This window comes from Eleginops maclovinus, chromosome 10, assembly GCF_036324505.1.
Source record: "Eleginops maclovinus isolate JMC-PN-2008 ecotype Puerto Natales chromosome 10, JC_Emac_rtc_rv5, whole genome shotgun sequence".
Taxonomy (NCBI): Eukaryota; Metazoa; Chordata; class Actinopteri; order Perciformes; family Eleginopidae; genus Eleginops; species Eleginops maclovinus.
The window spans coordinates 11,901,139-11,925,128 of record NC_086358.1 but is presented as its reverse complement, the minus strand read 5'-3'; the positions used below and the strand labels follow the sequence as shown (position 1 = coordinate 11,925,128).

Below are 23,990 nucleotides of genomic sequence, written 5' to 3'. Positions count from 1 at the left end.
GCCTAAACTGCATGAACATGTAAACTGTCAAGAAAAACACAGCAGCATGTTAATGCACAAGGTCAATTATGGTCTTTGAATTAGCATGTTCTTTGATTAAATGACGTTCAGATGTCCAGATGCTTTTTCGACACCATAGTTACAGTATTGTGTAAAAATGCAAAACTCCAATGTGCAGAGCTCTCACAGGCCTATATTAGGCTATGTAGAAGGGACTTTTCTGTATAGAAAATATGATGAAAAAAAAAAATACATACAGCAGTTGACTCACATTTTTTTAAAGATACAATAAAGGAAAAACATCTCTCTCTCTCTCGCACTCATCATTCTTCATTACTGTGTCAAATCATCATATTTCTATGATGATAGGGTATTTTCTGATATCCACACAAAGGCCACAGTGTGTTCCAGGCCCTAAATTATTTATAACGCTGGCTTTCATGGTGTAGCACCATGAAATGACACACTGAGATTCAACAAAATAATCTTGCATTGTGTAGTTGTTTTTTATTATTATTCTCATCATCATAATTCAACACATGACATACAGGAAACACTAACATAAATATTCTGAATGAAAGAGAAGAAATCATCAGCGGAGGCTCTCACCTCAAAGACATGCGTCGGCAATGCCAGTTTAAAAACTCAAAATTAAACACACCTGAAGGCTGGGTTTGTTAACCTGGCATTTTTTTGAGGCAACGCCCTCTGGCAACATGCAGAAGGAACAGGATAAACTTGACAATTGGCTTTAAAGAACAATGAAGGAATATTAGCAAACAGCTCATGGAAAAGTTACTAATCTTTTCTGCCTCAAATTGATGCCGGTAGATCCCAGCCTTGAGCAAAGTGTGACAGATCCAGGCCCTTTTCTGTTGCAAAGGAAGTGCTTTAGTACCCATGTTAGGGCTAGGTAGGTAAGTCGGCCATAGAAATAGGATGAGTAGATTTACAGTACTTTAATGAGATATACAATATATTATACACTGGTTCACGAGAGAGGCGTATCATGTAGGCTCTCTATATGTTTGCCTTGTTATATTTTCAAGCCTGCAGATTTGTAAAGTAATGTCACCAGGTCATTATTATTGAACACCAGCTCCAGCTGATTGATTTAAAAAGAGGGTGAAAAACTGCAGGTAAAACATAATTAAAAGCAGCCATTTTTTAAAAGAAAGGCCGCTAGTTCAGTCTTCTTAGTGCATTTTCTTTTTAACGTCAGTATTGGACCTTTGCCTCTTCTCCAAAATTGAAAGAAACCCCACAAATGCAAACTCAACCCCCCCCCCCCCCCATCATAATCTGACCCCATGCCCCCACCCAAATTAACTTTATACAAACCGATAAAACTTCACAACAATTCACGATCAACACAAAAATGTCACATAAAAATTCTGTCGTTATGTCCATCCATAAAAAACTAAGAACAGCACATGGCTCAACATCCCCTCACTCACACACACACACACACACACACACACACACACACACACACACACACACACACACACACACACACACACACACACACACACACACACACACACACACACACACACACACACACACACACACACACACACACACACACACACACACACACACACACACACACACTCTCTCTCTCTCTCTCTCTCTCTCTCTCTCTCTCTCTCTCTCTCTCTCTCTCTCTCTCTCTCTCTCTCTCTCTCTCTCTCTCTCTCTCTCTCTCTCTCTCTCTCTCTCTCTCTCTCTCTCTCTCTCTCTCTCTCTCTCTCTCTCTCTCTCTCTCTCTCTCTCTCTCTCTCTCTCTCTGCCACACACTTGCATGCACCAAAATATAGTATTTACACTAGCAAACACATTCCCAAGAATAAATTCAGGCAGCACTTGCAGTCAGGTCATGTGTTTCTATTGCATCACGGCTCATGACATCCTTCCGTTGCCAGCTTGTTTTATAGTTCAGGATTATTACGGTATTTTAAAGGAATAAAGGAATTGAATGAGAGAATATGAGGTGAGAATTTGTTAGTATGTATGCAGCAGGGGGTTCAGAGGGTCAGTATAGGGTCAGTCGTGGATGACGATGGGGCCTCGCATCCTCAGGCTGGGGTGGGGTTGCGGAGGGGCGAGGACGAGCCCCTGCGGCAGGCCCTGGGTGACCCTGCGCAAGGTGATCTGCTCGCATGGCTGCCGACAAGCGTGCCTCAGCTGGGTGCGCGACAGCAGCCGTCTGGCCCTCCTGGAGGGAGGGAGACGACACAGGGCATAAGTGCACATGAAGATACACAGATGTGAAAGCACATTCTTGAACTTGAAGACCGTAGTACTAGTAGTAGTAGATAAAAAAAATCTCACAAGTTTGGGAATAAATCTCAATTTTGAAAACAACATTGATGAGAGGTTTATAAAGTGTTCCGGGAAAATTCTGTGCAATGACAATGAAGATGAATTCAATATATATCGGCATTGTGGTGATTTTGTTCTGTCAATCCAAATTATTAATTCAGACGTTTTTTTACAAAGCAAGGCAAGCTGTTTCCTCCTGTTTCCAGTCTCTTTTCAACTAAGCTATCCAGCTTTTGACGGTGGCTTCATATTAAGTGTACAGATATGAGAGAGTGGTCTTATTATTTAACTCTTAGCAAGACGCACTAGCAGATTTTATAGAATACAATGTATTTTCTACAATCCAACTGTTTGTAATTTCATTCTTCAAGAAATATATTTTGAGCGTGATGTTTGAGAGGCTGATATTCAAAAAGAACAGTGGCCATTAGTAGCCAATAATTCGTAATATGTTGTGCCATGTGTATTGCAGTAAATCTAATATAATTCATGTTTGCATCTTTATGTTTCAGCAAGCTACAGTAGCTAAGCCTGTCGATAATGTTTGTGTGATAAATTATTTATACTAGGCTGACCACAGGCTTGATGCTTTGAGCACAGCCTGCAGTAAAAAGGGCTGCCAACACTGGAAACAATGATGAAGGCATGGGCTGTAGGCTTTACGCGACAGCTGATTTGTCATGTATGCTGTCGGTATACAGGTAGTTTGACAATGATGTATGCTACTGGACCGAGGTAATTAATCACTTAGGTTGCTTGTACACATTTTGAGATTAGTCGACCTTTGCCTCTCTACCGATGTCTCCTCTATGTTGCTGTTTTCTGCATATCTAACAGGAAACTAGTAAAGACAGTTAAGTTGAGTTAAAGGGCAACAAGTTAAGGTTCTAGGCTGTTGAGAAATTCATTAGAAACAGCCACTCTATCTTGTTTTCTGTAGTAGGATTATACAAATCTCTGTTATGAGTGAAGTGAGGTACTTCTCTGCAGGATTTCCAGACTTAAAAGAACTCGCTGGTAATATCAAGACTGCAGTGGGCTTTGTGCGGTGACGGAAAGGCTCTGTCAACAGCGTACAACAGCACTACATGGCCATGGGGCACACTCTCCAGTGTTGGACACAGAAGTAATGGGATTCATTCATATGCAGACAAAAGTCAGATACATAACGTCTACATATAGGTTATTCATGATCTCCTACAGGCGAAGAGAAAAACGCTTTCAGATTTTCTTCCTCTTTATGTCGTGAGCCAGAAAACACATTAGTTTCCTCCAGATCCCCAGCTGTAAAACAAATCTGCACTGGAGCACTGTTGAATTCTATCTAAGCACTATGTGCCTGTAAAGCGAGGTATAGTAAAATGGCCTGACATTGTATGAAACAGTCGTACATTTTACACACCATTCAACGACAATGGACCCTGACATTAATACACAGCGTGGCCTGTTTTATGTCACGTAAGAGCTAGAGTTTGAGCCGAATACGAAGCGAAGAAAACAGAGCAGATTTAGCTCTGGTGGCACATTATCTAAAGCTCTGCTGTATGTCTGTTCAGCTGGCTGTTGAGAGGAGAAAAGCAAACATGTAAATCCTCGCTCAAATATACCAAGCTGTCTCATTTGGATTGCTGTTTCCCTTACTCCCATTCTGAGCTCTAATATTTCTCACTGTTAAAGCTTTGTTAAGTTATTCATCTTTCCAAATGTAACTCTACTGCCAGATGTGTACTTTAAGTATCAAAAGTACACATTTTAAGGAGAAATATCTCCTGTTATTGATATATTTTATTGTGATATATGACATTAATATTAATACTGATAACTATTTTATATACAGTAAGTTTCTATGTAATTCAGTGGTACCCAACTCCCTTCCAAAGGGTACCGAAGACAATTTGTGAGGTCATTTGGGAACTCTTTGAGAAGGAAATGTGTCCATTTCTTAGAGATTGGAGTAGGCTACCTGAGGATATGACCTTGTTGGTTTTGCATTAAGGGCCACCAGCAGGTTGAAATAGCCGAGTATTCAGTGAGTTATCCCTACATTCAATATATATTAAATCTTTGTTTGATTCACAGTTTTTCCATCTAGTGCCTTTTTTGTTGGATATTGGATTGATTGATTGCCATGATATTTTTCACTAACATTTCTGGTCCCCTAAGGTCTTCTGCCGGATTGTCAAAATCTGCATGGGATGAATCTAAATGATATCGTCTGACTTTCTAACAAAAGTCACTACAGGTCAAAGCTGTCTATTATTCAGTAAAATATCTCAACAAGTAATATATATATATATAACATTTTGAGGTATCTAATGATTTATTATCTTTTTTTTCATTGTTTGCTTAGTCAAACCCTTGTGAAGAAAAATGTTTCTCTCTCTCTATTTGTCTCTCTTGCCTCCTGAATACGTGGGAGTGATCTCGCACTCCTTCCCCCTGCTCTGTGACACTCTGCGTTCTCCCTCACGCTGAGAAAAAAGAAAGAGGGGGAGGAAATGAAACTTCCGATCATCTTTCATTAGCAGCCGCCTTTCAGAGCAGAATCTATTAATGTCTTTTGTTCAGAAAATCATTTATTGTCTCTACAGGGAGAGGGATTGTCAGTGTAATATAATAAAGGGACAGCATTCAGAATGACATGTCTCTCACACACAAACACACGGCCATGTTGATATTGCTGGTAAGTGAGTGATCCATAGGAGTACAGCCTCCGTTAATGTGGTAATGATATTTCCACTCAGGGCCCAGAGCTGCCTGGCTCCTTGTTGGCCGATCTGCACCAGTTAGCTGCTCTAATTTTAGCCTCGCTGATCGGAGGGCGGTGATGAGGGCCGGGTGCCATGGCTCATTAAGACACAGGCTTAATGAAAGAAAATCTTTCTCCTTCACATACACACATGCAAACATTGATCATTATGTGCGTGTGTGTTTGAGTAGGTGAGAGTGTGTGTGTCGATGTATGTTGAGATAAACAAAAAGAAAAATATTTTCTAAGTGTAAAATGCAAAGTCATGTTTACAACATAATGTGTGATAAGTGAAACAAACCATATTATGAGTCCCTCTGCGGTTTGGGTTTTTTGGGACATTTTCAATAAGAGTTTAAGCAAGTTATTCTTTCTACATCAATACCAGCAATTTCTGGAGGAGTTTGTTTTATTAAAAATCTATTATTCAGTAAAAGTGTATCATGAATCTTACATTTCTGCCCACAATCTTATTCAACCTGAGTCTTGAAAAAACGCAAATATCATCTATCAATGGCAGAGTACAGTATCTGAACCAAATGTTATGGCAATCTATCCAAAAGTTGTTCTTGCGATAAGGGCTGTAGTGGAGAGTTTTACAATACAGAGGACACGATTCAAGGTCCACCATCAGCATCAATGAAATTGTCAAAGAAAATGTATGTTTGATGTCTAGCAAGGTGTTTAATTATCCTCTAACCACTATCCTATATCCTGGAGATGTTTTTTTCATTGGCATACAAGTACTTAATCATCATGGGAAAAAATATAGAATATAAAATAGCCAAAGTTTTTAAAACCCCTAAAAAAAGAGAAAACTGCAAATATGGCCCCGGTTTCATCCACCATAGCTTCTCCTCCAGGATATACTTTTCTTCCTCAGATACAAGAAACTGAATTTAGTCCGTGACAATTTTTGCTTTCACCACTCTGTTTCATCTTAATGGGTTTCTGTGAGCACTACACAACTGTCTCAAGTCACCACCTCTCTTTTTTTAACAGGTCATTCTTCCTATTTTCTGTTGTTCTCAGCATATCTGTCTTTTTACCTTAACACACACACACACACACACACAGACACACACACACAGACACACACAGAGACACACACACACACACACACACACACACACACACACACACACACACACACACACACACACACACACACACACACACACACACACACACACACACACAGCCAATCAGAGGTTATAAAAGTGTCACCTTTGCTTACCTGGTCTCCCGGGTAACAAGGAAGAAGCTGTCATCAGGGGCATCAATCCAGTTTGGGCGCCTCTTGCGGATCATCATTCCTCCCCGAGTGTTTCCACTGCTGCTGCTGCGGCCGTTATGCTGCAAAAAGACAAACAAAAACAATGTTATTAGAAAAGGCTGGGAATCAGTTGTACTGAGTTTGTTTAAAAGAAGAGTACAAGACACCCACCAGGGGGGGTCCACCTGTTGTACCAGGGTTATCTGCAAAAACAAGATGAATATGCATAAGGGAATCTGTCACTTGTGAAAAGTATAGATTACTTTTCCTACAAGTAGTGCAACAAATGACTGTGTTTCAATTTCAATAAAAATAGTGAAGTTACCAATAAATAACAAAGTGTCAGACTGAAGTTGAATCATCCAATTTATCCAATTGACCCCCATCTGCTGATTCGTTTTCATTAGAATTAGTTGTCATTCTCTCCAACGAGCTAGTTTAGATAAGAAATGGCAGAAAAGGTTATCAACTTCGGGTGAATTTCCACTAATTTGATTTGATCAAGCAAAAGGATTAGGACATTGGATTAGAACAGTCTGCTCCCCGAGGCTCATTCACATCATTTTCCAACTTCTTTTGGGGGGGAAGGGGGGTTAACAGATATAAACATGTAATGACTTTTTGCTTCAAGGCAGGATTAAGTTAAGCAATAACACTCTTATTGAAAAATAACTAATGATGACTTTTGTGGAATTGAGCTGTTTTTAAAGAAAAGAGGATCTGTTTGAGTACCTGAGCGCCTGTCCGGCTCAGCCCTGCTGTGGTGATGGTAGCTGCGTTTTCCCAGCATGCCGTGGGGGCCGTGTGGGAGAGATGAGAGGAGGCGTCGAGGGGGAGGCGTCTGCAGGCCCGGGGTGCGGTGCGAGCGAGGGGCGTGGGCTGCTGGACGGGACTCTGGAAGAGACACTGGAGCTGCATCAACTGGCTCCTATAGACCATCTGAATATTCTATAACTACCATTTCACTGTTGATGATGGGTGATTTACCTAGAAACTGCACAACACTGGTCAGAGTGCTCCTTTGGGCGGCCCTGGTTTTGGGAAGGCGAGTCCCCTGCCCCTCTGAGACCCTTAACATATCTAAACCAAACACACACACATTATACAAACCACTGCAGGCAGTCTCTCAGACTTTAACTGCTCCTACATGTGTAAGGAAATGGAATTTTGAAAAAAAAATCAGTGTGACGGAAAGGTCAGGACGTCTGGTGCAAGTGAAAATAACCTCCTTTCTTTTTTAAATGAATTATGCATGTGACAAATCCCTCTAAGTTGTAAATGTGACTTACTTTCATGGATGGTATGACCACTCAAGATCTACCTACATGCACATACAGAGATCTAAATACATGCTTACATGCACACACCAACATAAACATTGTTAACACACATACAGTAAAATATGAAGGTCAGGCACAGGTTGAGTCCATGCTGTAGTGGGGGGGAGGTGGGGTGTCTTTATGGTTCCTCAGAGTGTGGTGGAGTTGATGGACAGATAACACGGGACACATGAAGCACAAGGACTCAGAAGAGATGCTTTCAGGTGGGATTTTATTGGAGGTCGACTCTCACATTCACACAGTGATGAAAAAAAAAAAGAGGTAAAAGACGAGATGAGGATATTGCAACAGCTGTTAGAAAACGATGGATGGGGAGAAATGGCAAATCATGTCTGCAGGATTCACAAGCGAGAAGAGGCAACATGATGCATTCATATGAATTTTGCATGATTTGAACACAGGAGAACAGCTGAGTGGATGGTATGGCGAGGGAGGATATGATCCAGTTGACTCCGAATGTGTGAGACTGATCTACAGCGAGAGATGCGGCCAGAATTCAAAAGCAGCTTCTTATTATGGTACCGAAAACAAAAGGTCCTTACTTAAGCCTCAACCTCTCGTCTTTCAAGTTTTATCAGTGCAAATTCATCTAAAGCTCATTTTCAACCCAAACACGATTCATTTTTACACACATGATTAGCAGCATGAAGAAAAATGAATGGCAAAGAGGAACAAAAATGGTGATGGGAAACACACTGTAGCCGAGGTTCAGTATTTACAATAGACATTCGTGACTCAGTCTGCCGTGACGGCACAGAGTGGGCACGCCTGTACCAGGGGCGCCGTGCAAAATAGAGCTTCTCTTAGAAAATACATTTTCTCTACATCTAACTTCAGCAGGTACACGGCTCAGACTAGAATATGAGTTCTATTGGATTACAATCTATTTGTTAATCAAAGCAAATTCAGTAACTATGCGTGTTTTCAAAGGGTTTGCAGGCGTGATCGGGTAGAATAGCCCTGTTTAACCTTTAAATTCTGTGTATCATTTCAACAATGGCTTTCAGTTCACAGTGACCAAGAACCACAACAGATATGAAAAAAAAAAGAGATATGAATGAAAAGATGATCAAACTCATAGTTATGAGGACAGGCAGTCTTTATTGGAAACAGGGAGTGGGAGAATACAAAAACCAAAATAATAATAATAACAATAATAATAAAAACAGAAAGAGACAGACAGGAGGGGCAGATGGGGGGGGTTGATGGTGGGGCAGTCAGGGTGAGGAAGGTTGGTGAGTGTGTGTGTGTGTGTGTGTGTGTGTGTGTGTGTGTGTGTGTGTGTGTGTGTGTGTGTGTGTGTGTGTGTGTGTGTGTGTGTGTGTGAATGTCTGCATGTTTTGTGTTTTGTCTGCAGGTGTGTGTGTCCATGTGTCAGAAGTTAGGAGGAATTTAAAGAGCTCTTACACTCTGCCTTTATGGCCCCACAGTTAATGGGGATAAAGGGCCGGCGCGCTGCGCGGCGCAGCCTGATGACATCACGGCACATGTGCCGGGCCAGCTTGGTGAGGCGGGTGGCCTGCAGCAGGAAGGCCTGCTTGGTCTTCATGTTGGATTTGGGGCTCCCGCTGTTTCGCATGGGTACCATGTGGTTGGACTGGCGAGCAGTGTGGCCCCGAGAGCGAGGCTCCTGGGACGGAGGGAGAGACAGAAAGGCAGCTGAATGAATTTGAACTGATGACTGTGGCATTACAAACATTAGAGGTGGATTGAAAACCTTCTTTTTTTTTCAGCTGAATCGGCATCTTATTAAAAACACCGAAAATAAAAACAGAACCTTGGCCTATAGGAAAAAAATGCTGTAATGGAAAACCAAAATAAAGCATATTACTTATTAGTAATATAGTATAAAGCATATCATATTACGTTTTTTTTTTAATGTTTTTAAGTATATCCATTGGCATAAAAAGGGGTAACTTGCAGCATGGCAGGTGTGTTGCTTTTTTGAAGTTACATTAGATTGCTAGACAAATCCTGCATTCATGCTGTGTCCGTACAAATACAAACTAAATCTCTTTAATGGTCTCTTTTCTCATTTTAAAGGGGGAAGGTGTGTACATTTGTTAATAGTTAATATTCAATATACAGAAAAGTTTGGATTTTACTGAATAATTGATGTTAAACTTTGCTGAGCTGCAGTAATGTAGTGCTTTGCTTTATAGACAAATCCATTTAGCAAGAGATAAGCTGATTTTGAACATTGCATGAATAACACCTTGTTTTTTACATCTGTGCCTTGTGGCGGAGCTTACAGTAGGTACTGGACTGGGGGAAGCTCTCTCCTCTGGGACCTCGGCTCTGCTTGGCATCTTCAGGCCCCCGTACTTCTTCCAATACATCCAGCAGGAAACGCATAGGCGGCACTGCATGTTCGGAGGCCCCCACGAGTACCACTGGGCCGACTGCATGGCTGTTAACGCACAAAAACGCATCATTGAAGGTTAGAAGAATCGCTGCAGAAAACTGAACATTGGCCCTGTTATCAAACCCTTTTTTCAGTTTTGGAGTATCTAATGGGGCAGGATTTTCCCCTCAGTATTTTTAGGGTAACGGTAATGGACTTTTTTTTCTACAGATACAAAGATTCTGGTTGCTTCTTCTCAGTCGAAGCTTCTGCCAGACAACTATTGTAAGGATTATTTTGTAAATCAGTGTTATCAGCCCGTAGCATTGCTATTGATTCTGTTGAGACATAGCTTCTCCGTGAGCTTCACTGCAAAGTTTGTGCGTTTAACACCATTTAGAGAAAAAAAAGGCTGAAAACATATTTTAGTTAAAAGAGTGATTCCTATAATCATTCATCTCACAAAAAGCCAAATATTCTGTATTTGGAACTTTTTGAAAGCCATTTCCTCTGGGTACTAACATATGCAAGATATTTTGGAAGTATGAGGATATTGCTAATTTTTACTATTTTCTGTCAATTTATAGAAAAGAAAATTCCAAACAACTGTCAAAGTCGAGTGAGATATTGCCCATTGGATTAGTAACACCTGTGGGGTAAATAGGTAGGAAGCCAGTGATGAAATAAAGGGATCACACCTCTTCCAGAGCCAGAAGATCTCCCAAAGCGAAGAATAATAATTTAGCTTCAAACACTGCCTTAGTTTCCCTTCCACTTCTTATTGACCCCTGCTCACCGCCCATGTGATTCAATTTCACAGCTCAAACACTCTCTCACACACACAAGCAAAACTCACTGTAGCAGCTCTCGCAGGCTCTGCCCCCGCCCGCTGCATGGAAGGCCCCGGGGCCCGCCCCATTCACTGTCGCCATCTTGCCATTGGTCATTGAGATCTGGTTGGGGTTGGGCTTGTTACTGCCACAGACGAACAAGAGGACATTTAAGAAAACAGACATTCTGCAGTGCTTAAAATCAAGACATTTATTATGCATTGAAAGCCGCGGTTACGGTAACATGCAACCACCCTCTATAAACGTGAAAGGAAACGACTTACTATGTGGGGATATAAACCTGTTTCAGTTTGCTCTCTGCCTCTGCTGCCTTCAGTCTCTTCTGCTCAAAGAGAAACACAGTGGATTTATTAATAAAAACAGATATATCAAAGGCTGCCTTTGATTCAAATCTTGACATATGAGCCCTTTTTTTAAAGTAACTGTGATGGGCACTACGACGACAATTATTTAATGTATTCATTCATTTCAAGGGTGTATACCTGGTCCAGTTTGTTGGGAAAACAGTTTATGATAATGTTCTATCTTTGATGTCTGAAGTGACTTCTTCTCTGAGAGCTGTGCCCTACTTACTTATCAACCATTGCTTAAACTTATTTGACAACTTCCCATGCTTCCCCTGCACATAAAATCCACTCAAACGGCTTAATAATATATTTTGTGGCTCTGACACTTTAACTTTTTGACAGATAAAAATGAGCCTGAGAAGTTGCAATATTGGAAATTTGAGTAATGGTACAGACTAAAATTGAACGTTTAGTGGCCCCTTTTATCGGTTTCGACCTTTATGTTTGTTCAACATAAAATATGCTGAACATATTACAGAAATGCGTCACATATATGCGGGGAGACACATCAAAAACATAATTTAAGACCCAGACCCAGGACAAAATATGTAGCGAAATCATTGTTTTGTTTGTTCTCAGGTAAATGTCACTTTAAAAGAAGTTGTGCATGGTAGGCTTAGGCTGATGCTAAGAAGAGTATTCAACAGGGCAACTTAAAGCCTTGGACCTAAAGATGAAATACATTTAAGTGACATTGTTTGTACATACTGAACGAGTCTCACCTGTTGCACATATCTGTCTGTGGTCTTCCACATGTAGTAGTACTCTATGATACTAGTCAGGGACTTCCATGGCAGCTTCACAGGAGGAAGTAATGAAGAATTGTGAAGAGAGGGGAACAGAAAACGAGACAGAGAGCAAATTAATGATATTAATATCTCATGTTCCCGCCATCTGGGTGCGAACACCTTCATATATATTCATGAGAGTCATCGTGACCACAGAGGCTGAAAGCTACCATCTTTGCCTGGTGCTGAGCCCCAGACCAAAACACACTCCCTCACGGAAGGACACACACACACACACAGTGATTCACACATTTAATAAGTATTCATGAGCACCTGGTGCCTCTGCAGACATCCATATCCTGCCTTTATTGTACAGTACAGGTAGAGGTGGGCAGGAAAGTTCAATAGAACTAGTCACCCCCTGTAGTCTTGAAAGGTGGCAGTTAAAATTGGTGATTTTAGTTTTTCTCTTACAGAACTGTGACTCCTTGGAAGTCATGAAGATGAATTCCAAAAGTCTTTCACTGAGGAGAAGGTCTCAAAATATATAAAGACACTCCTGAATATACGTGTGCAGCATAATCAATGGTGCATTAATATGCCAAGTAAGTTTTAAAAAGCACTTTTCCACAAATCACAAAAACTGTGCTTTTTATTTAACTCTGTACTTAAGCTTATTATACCACAGTGTAAGCTCAATTTCAACTTGCAAACATGAACATACAAATACACAATAAAGTCATTAGTCAGTGAAGAGGGAAACTACTAACTGCCACATTTCAAGCATGAAATCGGGTAAGCCTAATTAATTATGCATAATGAAATATAAATTGGCACCAGGATCAATAGATCCCATGCCATTTACTAACTTAAGGGGTTGAGTGTTGAGTTTTTTAACAAACAGATTTCTCATTCAAGGACTGGATTTGAAGAAAAGTAGCATGCCTATCCTGTTCCTGTTCTTCTGGTTTCATCTCCTCATCAAGTTAGAAATCTTTCAGACAATCACTTTTTTAGACCAAAGGTGAAATCTTAGCCTCATTTGAGCCTGACTGAGCTATTGCAAAACTTGCTTCGTTTTACAATTCTGTATAATATAACACTAAAACACTCCTGAACAGAGTCAAGACTCAGAAATCCTTTATAGTGCTTGTGTCTGAGATGTCTTTACACAAACCAGAGTTCAGTTACAAAGACAAACTTACAAAGTCTTGTCGGATGTCGTTGAAGTCTTTTCCGTATTTCTCTAGTGCCTCTTCGAACATGGCGGCTTCCGAGGCGCTCCACTCCTCCATCTCATCCCTACAGAGCACCGGGCCGCCGGCCGGTACCAGTATACTTAGCGCACTGGACAGGTCGTAGTTATGGCGATGCAGCGTGTCCATCGCATGGAACTGCAGCAAATGTACACAGAGGGTGGGGGGGGGGGGTTACAACATATCTTCAAAGCCAAAATCAGGTTGGGCAGAGTCATGTGCCTTTGTGTGTGTGTGTTCTACTCACCAGTGTGATATCTCGCGAGGCTGCTGCTGCACTCATGTGTAAACTCGGCTGTCTGACTGAGCTGCTGCAGTCTAACGCTCGAGCAAAGGTCCCAACCGCCCTGGAAAAAGTACACACACCCATAAACATAAAGAATATACTTACTTACTCTTCGTTTATTGGTGCTTACAGAAATACGAGTAGCTGCACGGCTTCCAGTAATGAGATGAAATGAAGCTGATCGTGACTCAAACACAACAAATAGTTGCAGAGTTAAAAACAAATCTTTGCATTATAAATTTTTAATGCTGTTTTCGTCCAGTTTTATAAACTGTGACTAATTAAAAGTTACTGTAATGAACTATACTTTGGAACTATCCCTCAATGAACAACAAGGCACATATATTACATTTGGGATTATATTTGCAATTATTCATGCTCAAACTGAGAAAAACAACGGCTGAATAATGCAACGGTTAGAGCTACACATTGAACAGACATGTTGCCTAGTTTTACAGTTTAATCTGAATTCACGAGCAGTCACTACAACCGTGGTAAAACCTCTTGGATCTTGTGTTTTTCTTTGGGCCCGCCGGAATATTGAACCTTATACGTATGACTTATCATGCACTAGAGTTAGGATATAGTGAAGGGTTTCAGCAAATATGACATTATTAATAAAGTTAGTGCAGCTTATATTACGAATAGCTCTATCTGTCTTTAAGCACATTTATGGAGTCGCAGCTGCAGACTGGAGGTTCATAACATGTGGTGTCAGAGTGTCTTACCGTGCCACCACTAGGAATTGGTCTATCTGTTTGCTGGAGAGCGGACACTCTGGATACCACAGCTTCTCCTCCAGCTTGGACTGGTCCCGGTCATCTGCCTCTCCTGCAGGACACACAGAGGCAACAGCTTACACACAGCATGGGCATCATTTGGTTATCTGTAAAATATTCTAATAATAATTAACTACCCTTGAGATTACAGAATCAAATGTTCTGGAAGAGCTAAGAGATTAAACTCAAACAATTTGACTCCAGACACCGTTAATGCTTGGTCATGTTTTCAAGCTGCATGTGTGAAAGAGGATTAAGAGTTAAGTCATGGGACAGTATCATTTATTGTTCTCGTCAAGCGTAGAAACTATAATAACAGAGAGGGGCAGTCATGTGCTTAAACTCTGAATAAACCCACAGCAGATGATTTTACTCGACTACAACCAGGGGGGAAAAAAGGCAGGTCCCCGTTTATGAACAAAGAGTGCATATTCCCAACGCTACCTGTCCCTGCTGTAACCTCTCGTGTCTAGCCACATTGGATATTTGACATGCACCGATGTAAACAACAAAACCTGTAATTGTACATTTAAAGTTACATGTTCTGACTGACCCTCTTGTAGCATTTCAGGTACGTCTGCCTGAAAGCGCGGCCCCACTCTGATTTCTCCTTTGTCGGCCAGAAGGGTCTTCTGTGTTGGGTCGTACACGAGCGAGTAGAAGAACGTATCCTGAAGAGAAGAGCACACACATTTTTAAAAAGGCACAGGGTTTTAACAAAGGCTCTAATGTCAAACTCAATTTATTCTGTATTTTGAATCTGAACCTAAAAAATATATTTTATTTTATTCCCAGTGCCAAATAAAAAAGGGAAGAACTGTAAGCTAAAACATTTGTAATGTTAATCTCAAACTGGATGATAGTTTATCTGCAAGAACAGCAATGTGCTAAAATAAAAATGACATAATGACTTTTTAAATGGAAGATAAAGACACCGTATGTTACTGAAAACTGACTTTTTTATAGCTGAAATGAAGAGAAAACAAAATGCAAATACATTCATAACTGATTCCTTGTTAATGTATTGTTTTTTCTCTTTCAATGCGACAATAAATGTAATGTTTTAGTCATGAGACCTGAAATAACACAAACTGCAACAAGCACAAAACAGCAAGAGATGACAACTCGAGTTCTTTTCTTTGGCCCACCTCTTTGTCAAGGTATGAAAGAACGGCTTCTGTCTCATTCAATAATGCTACACTGCACTTCCCCCTAAAACAGAGAAAGAAAAAGAGAGGAGGGGGGTGGACAAGCACCGTGTTAAACACAGGAAGTGGGCAGCACTAGATTTGTCAGTTCATGGCTGGATGAATGACCATCCATGGGCACTTCCTTTAGATAAAATGTGAGGTTCATTGTGTGTGTGAGTCACGGTACAGTACCTGATGTGTGTTGCAGGTAGACTTTCGTACTGCCGGGAGAGGAAGAGCTCTCTGTGGCGAAGCTGGTGTTTCTGTTTATCTGACAGATCTGTCTCTGTCGGGCTCTCCTTCTCTTCTTCCAACTCCTCTGCAAAAAGAAAACCAGAGAAAAATAGATGGCTTGAGCTTAATGGTGACAAATAACAGACTGACACATTATCAAAGTCACAAATGGTCTCCACCAAACTCATCCATTTATCTCTACGATTTCATAAAACACCACTTAATGATATTTCATAACTGAGCTTTCTTCTACACAATGCTAAAATGGCTCTCTTGAGTTCTACAGTCAAACTACTGCAGCAATCCTTTAAAGACGTGCACGCTTTTATGCTCAGGAAATTACATTTTAAGGTCCCCTATTATGCAAAATGCACTTGCTGTCTTAAATATGTGTCCCTGGTGTGTAAGGAGACTCACAAAGTGTCAGAAAATACAAGCCTCTCTCTTTTCGTCCTTACCCACATCTCTAAGAACGGGGGTACAAACAAGCTGAGCCAGATTTGCTTTGGTTATGAAGTCATATCGGAAATGTGGGCTGGCTTTACATTGAACTACTGGCAACATTCCGCCCACCTGACACATCTCAACCTATCATCCGCAATATACAGTCGTGAGCTGAATCCCCCCCCCGCAGCACCTCTTGTGTCTCTGTGCAGGATGTCTGCAGGAGGGATTTAGAGTTGTTGTATATATAATACATATAATGTCACTGTTCTAGTGGTAAACACTGAGAAGTGTTTCAGAAATAATGCTGGATGTGGTTTGGAACATAATATGGCGTTTCATCACGGCAGCGTTTAGCTGAGTTGCCCCGTTAGAAATGTCTGTGTTCACAGAGAGAGATCATGCACTACAAAGTGGCGTGGCCAGCTTCAGCTCAGCTAAAATGAGCAGAATCAGCACTTTCGAAAACGGGGCTTAAACAGAGGGATAGTGGACATGTTAAAATCAATGATCTGTTTGGTATTTTGAGCAAAACTCGTCAGAGACATGTTTTTTTATATATTTGAGACCTATAATATAGCCCATAAAAGAGTATAAGAGACCTTTAAGAGAACACAATGTTCATCCATAAAAACTGGATTAGCTGAAACCAAGTCGCCACAAAAGACGCAGCAGCTAAACATTGGAAATTGTTGTGACACCCTGCAGGCATATGATGTTTATTTATCTTCTTTATCTGGTTTTCACTCTGCTGGTGCTACTAAAGCTTTACATCCATTTTAGATTTCCTGTTTCCACTGTCACCCTTCAAACTACACTATGCTTTTTCAAAAGGTCTTTCATAATGTATGTCCGAATAGATTTGGAAACCCCCGCAAGACCTTTCTGAGGGGCTCCGTGTGACAAATTCTAAGACTTTCCGAAACCGACAATCTAAATGCACGCCCACTTCACAGCGTGATTGGCCAGCTGTGCGGAGGTGAGAACCAGTCAGGGTTTGAACTTCTTTCACAAGGACCTTTTCTTTTCAGTCTTGCCAACTGCATCTCATATTCGATGTGAACAACACTATGAATGTCTTCTAAGAGAAACTGTCTGTAAAGGTTTGCCTTCATATTCAAACAGTATTGCATCACCCCCCCTTTATGTGGACCAGCTTCTCACCCTGCTCTCATGGTTGCTGTTTTAACCAAACCCGTATAAAGAGTTAGACAGCATGTTGATATGTACATCTCCACTCTAAGAGGAAAACCCTTAAGGCAGGTGTATATCCTCAAAATGAAGTAGTTCCTACAAGTAAGACTGAGGGCAAAAGTGTATTTAGTGGTTCTGAATGGGCACTAATGAAGGCCAGGTTAAAAATCTTCTGTCCTAGTCAGTGGCAACACGTGATGGGATAAATGACAATCTCTTTGGGTTGTTCCATAAGGGCATTCAAGGCGTTTCCCTCATTTGTACACACAAAAGTAACAGATACAACTCATAAAAGCTGAGAGTAGCTCAAATCTTGCTCATTTCTAACTTACACACATGGAAAAAAAACAGAGGTTGGGGATCAATAAAATATATCTAATCTAATTGGGTGAATTGGGCTTGAGGGGCAATTGATTTCTGAAAGTATTAAAAAAGATGGAAGTCTCTGCTAATTCTGTAATATCTGATATTTGGGAGGGAGGAGATCTCAGACCATGAACACCCCCTGATAAGCACTTCAGATGCAGCCTACCAAACCCCTCACTGAGCAGTGTCTCTGATGGGCTCAACATTTTGCAAAGTCTCTTCGTTCAGATTTTAGGGTAACTCTCTGATTCGATATACAAGTTGCTGTTCTTACTTTTATCCAACAGATAGCAGCCTTGCTGTTTTCTGATATGCCCTGATTCAGCTGATGCAATTAGAAAGGGTTTTTTTTTTTTTTTATCTGCTGCTGTTTCAAATGGAAAGCCTTTTACTAGCAAAGCACTGTCAGGCAACTGCAGGAAGTCTATCTATTGATTCCCTTGAGGTTAGCGACTGTTTGCTAATTCAGTGCAGCGAGTTTTCAGCAGTGGATGAGTAAATGCATACACTCAAATTTTGCAAGGTAAAAATGTTACAAATCTAAAATAGTTGCTTTAGTACAACAAAAAATGTGTGTTCACTACTATTGTGTTAGAGAGGAAGTTGCAGTAACCCTCAGGGGAAAATACATTAAACTCTCAACAAATAAGATCAAAACTTTTTGCACGGCTTGATAACATAATCTGAACCGTGGCTCTACAAAAACAATATTTTATTCTGGCTTGGTCATTAGAACAGACTGCTCGGTTTGTCTCCTCCAATTCTGCACATTCTGATATATATATATATATATTTGTGTATCACATGCCTGTCTTTTTGTTTTTCCTGTGAGCCATAAATGTGCAAATTGGTAAGGCAATGCTACATTTTACTGTTGTTAGTCTTTTCTGTTGAGCAGCTCATAGACGACTGACTCGAAAAAAGCGTGTGGAATTGGCACTGTGCTTTGATGAGTGCATATGTCCATGCATATCGTATGGTTCATATTTCATACTAAGGGTGAGATACTGGTTTTCCTCTAATGGTTTAACCACACAGAGAGATGTATCAGATAAGATATTCTTGTCTTTCCTGTCAGTGCTGATTCTCAGTTAGACACACTTTATTTTAACTATTCTTTTCTGGGTCTATTGCTGCTGATTTCTCATCCTAATAATCCGACTCAAAGTTCTGGGACTGCGCTGGCAGAGGTTTTTCGTTTTTATTTCAAAGAAGTGATCAACAAGTTTTATTGAGATCAAAAGACAAAATGAAACACCACTGGCACCAGTTGGAAGGATTCCCACAAAGAACAGGTGTTATGGTGATGAAAAAAACACTTATAATTTTCCTCTTCATGCAGCCTCAATCTAATCCTCTCCCTCCTGGTAGTTGAGAAATTAATGTGGACTATAAATATGAATAGCAGCATATTTTCAAGTTGCACTGGAGCAGCTATTTATGCGACTAAATGGTTGCACTCTGGAGCGTTGAAAGACATGAAAAAACCCGATATTGATGATAAGTGTAACAATGTGCACAGGACGTGCTAAGTGGAAAAGCAGCTGGAAACGTCTGCTTGACTGACAGGCTGCAGAAAACCTATAATGACATTTTCCACACTAAGGCTTGCTGAAAACACAAATGAAAACCATACAGTTTTCGACTGCTCAAGGTATATCCATACATTAGTAATAATTGAGCAACAATTTCAAAATAGATTCATAATTTAAGTCATCTATTCAAAATATCAAAAGTTCCCAGATTCTCAAGCATAAAGATTTGCAGATTTGTTTGCAATTGTTGTTATACATTTCAGTAGGCCTGCAACCAACAGCAATTAGTCTGAAGATATGTTCAACCCAAGTTGTTTCAAAAATAATGATCTGTCTATCAGCTACATAACTGACGTGTATTGTACTGTCTCTTCTCCTAGGACACTGAACTGCTTGAAAGGGACTATAACTTAGATGTGACACTTGAGCAAAAAGTAGTCTTAGTGTGCGACAGGAGCTACTACTCACTTGCGTGTTTGTCTGCGAGCTGGATGAGGCTGTGGGAGATGTCTCTCCTTCTGTAGAAACATACGACCTTGGCTTCCACATTTCCACTGGCGGTCTGAAACACAGAGAGCAGAGGGATCCAGGGTGACTGAAAGCGGTGGCAACACCTCCCTGCACAAACCTCTAATTTCCCAAGAGACCTTGCTCCTTTTGTGTGCACATCAAGCTATGCTGCTATGACAGGCTGACCAGGGCAGCAACAGTGCTTTTGATCAGATGATTGATTGATTGTCACGCTGTGTAATTAGGCTGACAGGCTTAAGGACTCAGCCTGTATTAAATTCTGTGACAGATGGGGACTGAATGGATGTGGGGGGGTATGTGGTTTGACAAAACTGCTTCCAACTTGTGCTGCTTTTACATTGAGCTTGTAGGTAGGAGCAGATGTATTGAAGGACAGTGTTAACCTGAGAGATGTGCACACAATAACAGGAATTCATCTTTATAAATTGAAATACAATGCAACACCAACCTTATCTACAGCCACAAAAATGTCTGTCTATGAATCAACAATTTTGTTCAAGCCACCACTAAAACAAGAACCAAACAAGCTTCATTCTGGAAGCATCTGTTACAGGGTGACTGTGTTACATTGCATCATGCTGCAATGAGTTCCTGTTATTTTGTCCACCCCCATTTATCACTAATGATAACAGCCTACGTTTATGTACAATATGTTTTTGTCAGACATTTTCTCCCCTACACCATTTGATAATGTATCCAAGTACAAATGGACACAGGAAAAGCTCTTCTCGTTTTGATTGTTTTGGGGTAACCTGTGCCTCTTTTTTTTTTTTACAGAGAGAGTTGAAAGCGTCCCCAGGTCAGAATTGAAGTTGGGTGCTCTTCAGTAGGGACTAAACCGGCACATTGGCCGCCAGCTCTTCCAGGTGAGCAATCCGGAAGCTCCTGGTATGCTTCTTCTGACATGCTTGTGTAGTATTAAAACAAAAGTTATCTTTGGTGTGTTCTTAACTGAAATCTTTGGTGTGTTCTTAACTGAAATAAGTGACAGTCATCTACGCCCCTACTTGATTAGCTGACTTTCTATCCAAAGTTTATTACAGTAATCCCCCCCGCCTACACATTCAGGTGTGTCCTGTGATATCTGTGGCAGTTATGAGACTGGTTATCACCTGTCAGGTTACCTTATATTACCAACACCTTTTAGTCTCAATTGCAAACACACGCACACATCCTGGCAAAGTGGGGGTGGGGATACAAACAGGGAGGAATCCTAGCTATTCACCCTCAAGCAATAAACAGCATAAACACGCAAACAAACCAGACACACAAACACTTCAGTACCTTGTTGAGTTCTTCTATCCGCCGGATCAGGTAGGGGTTACTGGAGGAGTTCTCAAAGAATACATAATCTGCAACAGAAAACACGCAATGATCACCTCACTGTATCAGACTAAGCATAGACTATCCTGTGGGACACATTGTGACCTCTTTCTAGCTAAACCTGTCAAATGGAACGACATTCCATAGCTCACGTCCATAAAGTTTTAATTGACACTGTCGGAGATTTAATGGAAGGAAAGCCCCATTGCATTTTCGACTATATCTAAATCACAGGGAAGATACTCCAATTTTGCTTCACTTTTGTCAACATTGCAAGTTTAGTTTTCTTGTGCTGTATTCATGTGGGGTCAGAATAATTGGTTCCAGACTGAGAAAAGTTTACTTCAGCGGCCCTTAAAGTCTGAAAAACTTGGAATGTTGGCGAAAGCTTAATACACACTTTCATGGCTTTCTTGATCTGTCTCACTAGTACTTTGTTGCCTGGAACACTGAGCAATAAAACAGGACTACAATATATTCTTTGCAACACCTCCCTGTTGTTTCCATTTTACGACTCAAAGCTCATTAACACACCAAAGCCGGAAGATCATCTCCCCAACTCTGTAAATGGGACCATCCATGGAGCACATGTATGCTCTGTCGGCCAAATGGAGGTCTTCACTATCCAATCTAGTTAAACAATCCGTTTACCATTGAGGTTTTAATTTGAATTTATATTGTATAGACAACATCAACCCTTCTCTGACAGTGTCAACAACTCTATACATTACAATCGTAAAAGTACAATTCAATTGTATAAGGTGTGTATAAGGTTGTACCTTATAAAGTGCACAGGATGTGTATACTCAACAACCCGTTTTTTTTGCATCACTAACACATTCTTAGCTCACTAAGTAAGCTGAGAACCAGGAAACTGGCTGAGCATTCAGTGAGAATTCAGTAGTGTTTTCCTTGTTGTTTTAAACATACCATTGATCAACTAATGCTTCACTACTATCAGTAATTGTTACAAGTATAGGATTTAAGGAGCCCTTCCATAGAAAGTATAATGAATGGAGCATGCATTACAAACAATATCTATTCCTCCAAGTCAAACGGGTTCAGGCAAAGGTGATTATACTTGCACTGCAAGGTCTCCCAAATCCTATGAGACAGTCATCACACTGTTATGATTTTATAAGATAAATAAATTGAGGACAGAGATATATTTAAGTCAAACTCACTGTACAGAATCTAGCCTGGTTAACCTCTACCTGAGCAGAATATACAGTAACTTCAGAAAAGTTCTGAACATGGCAAATGCTAACTTCAAGTGCTGTCTTAAATATTTTTCTAACTATGCTCCAGGCACATACACAAGACCTCAATATTTTACAGTTGTCAAGGTTTCATAGTCAGTACACATATAAATACTACAGTTATCCACGTCTGGATCCAAAATGTTTATCCACAGAGTTGTATTGTTGAAACAGAAAGAATTCCAGCCCTGACATGTATATTATTCTCTTTACGTTGCACAAAGTAGGACAAGCATTTCAAAAAGACCAATTCCAAACCAAATGTGTTATATTATTTCATGAAAACTGAGTCATCAAACTTTGTCCTATGAGTTGCTGTTTTCAAAGAGCACCGGAAGGCAACATGAGCTGAAAGAGGTGACCGTAAGGACAACAAGCTGATACATGGTAACAGCATTAATACAAACTGTTGCCAATCATCAAATGTGCAGAGATGCTGTATGTTAAAGTGGCATGGCAAGCATATGTGCCATTCAACATTAATTAATATAGATGTGAATAAAGGTGCAAGTGCATCCGGAAGCAACGACGCCATGAATCGAGACTGTAATTTGATAATGAATTCCAGTACACTGCTAAGAAGCTAACAAGTCAACGTGATAATGAACTGTGCTTCTAAAGAATGTAGGTGGACACTGTGGCAAAGCCAGGTGTGTAATGTTACCAGGATTGTGAGATGCATTCATCCTAAAAGTGTAGTATTGGCGACACAGCTGCAATAATGCTAATCAGTGAAGCCATTGCTGGTGCTAACGTTAGCTAAATAAGGGCTCGTACTAATGGCTGCATGCCAGAGGAGGCAAATACAAAGGCAGCTTCACACTGCCCGTGGTAACATTTTAACAACCTTTAGAACACATGTCTAGTTGAGTAGTGCCCCAGTGTGTCCGTAACCTGTATTCCCTGTGTGGTTATCCGAAAAACCAAAGAGCAACAAAACGTGCCGACAATTGAAATATGTTTACATTGTAAGCTAACCATTTAGCAAGCTGGCGGCTAGCTGCTGTGGCCACGACAGACGCGAGGCCTGACCCATTTTGAATCCAAAATATTTAGAAACGCTCACCTTCCTGCGCAAAGTTAACACACCGCTGTACGTGTAACACAGCCGTATCTCACTAGTAGATGCAAACAAACCAAAATAGCGCCACACAAATCCCAGGGGATTCAAAACTGGAAGGGTTTCAGTTTGATAAAAAGATCCACATTGACATACATACCTCCGACCCGGTACATGTTGGCCGCCATTTCTGCCCTCCCGGAGTGTTAACGTAAACCATAAACTAAGAGAAATACAATAAATTAATAAAAACAATAAAACTCAGTATTTTAAAAGGTAAATGGTGCGATGAATTATGATCGACGAGACTCCGGATGTGTACCCAAGCGGGAGATTTTTTGGCAAATCAACCCCCCCCCTTCCTCTAGGATTCACACTACCCTTTACAATACAGTGAACTCACAGCAGCCAAAAGAAGTCGGATCAACCCGAAAAACCACTGGTGACGTTGAGAGGGGGACGCGCACACACAGGCGCGCGCGCACGCACACACACACACACACACACACACCACAGTTACCTTTAAAATCCTTATGACACCTTTAAAATGTGTGCGTAATTTATTCTTAT

General features: G+C 40.7%; 1 protein-coding gene across 1 annotated transcript; it reads right to left on the bottom strand.

Annotated features, from left to right (window-relative positions):
* Positions 1 to 1,784: 1,784 nt before the first annotated feature.
* Positions 1,785 to 23,817, bottom strand: mta3 (metastasis associated 1 family, member 3). The gene is made up of 19 exons (XM_063893542.1): positions 23,581 to 23,817; positions 21,063 to 21,130; positions 19,716 to 19,809; positions 15,667 to 15,793; positions 15,433 to 15,496; positions 14,838 to 14,955; positions 14,234 to 14,336; positions 13,467 to 13,566; positions 13,169 to 13,357; positions 11,958 to 12,032; positions 11,152 to 11,210; positions 10,894 to 11,012; positions 9,946 to 10,103; positions 9,101 to 9,323; positions 7,341 to 7,433; positions 7,086 to 7,247; positions 6,525 to 6,556; positions 6,315 to 6,433; positions 1,785 to 2,221 (listed from the first exon to the last, which is right to left on the bottom strand). Exons 1-19 carry the CDS (start codon positions 23,606 to 23,608, stop codon positions 2,050 to 2,052), a joined length of 2,103 nt encoding a protein of 700 aa, XP_063749612.1. The 5' UTR covers positions 23,609 to 23,817; the 3' UTR covers positions 1,785 to 2,049.
* Positions 23,818 to 23,990: the final 173 nt, after the last annotated feature.

Excerpts from the sequence above, each read along its gene's own strand:
- mta3 (XM_063893542.1), bottom strand. The coding sequence starts at position 23,608 with ATGGCGGCCAACATGTACCGGGTCGGAG. Across the intron at positions 15,794-19,715 it reads GCTCGCAGACAAACACGCAA|AGGAGTTGGAAGAAGAGAAG; the intron begins GTGAGTAGTAGC and ends TTCTTTTTGCAG. Across the intron at positions 7,434-9,100 it reads TGGGGCCATAAAGGCAGAGT|ATATGTTAAGGGTCTCAGAG; the intron begins GTAAGAGCTCTT and ends TGTTTGGTTTAG.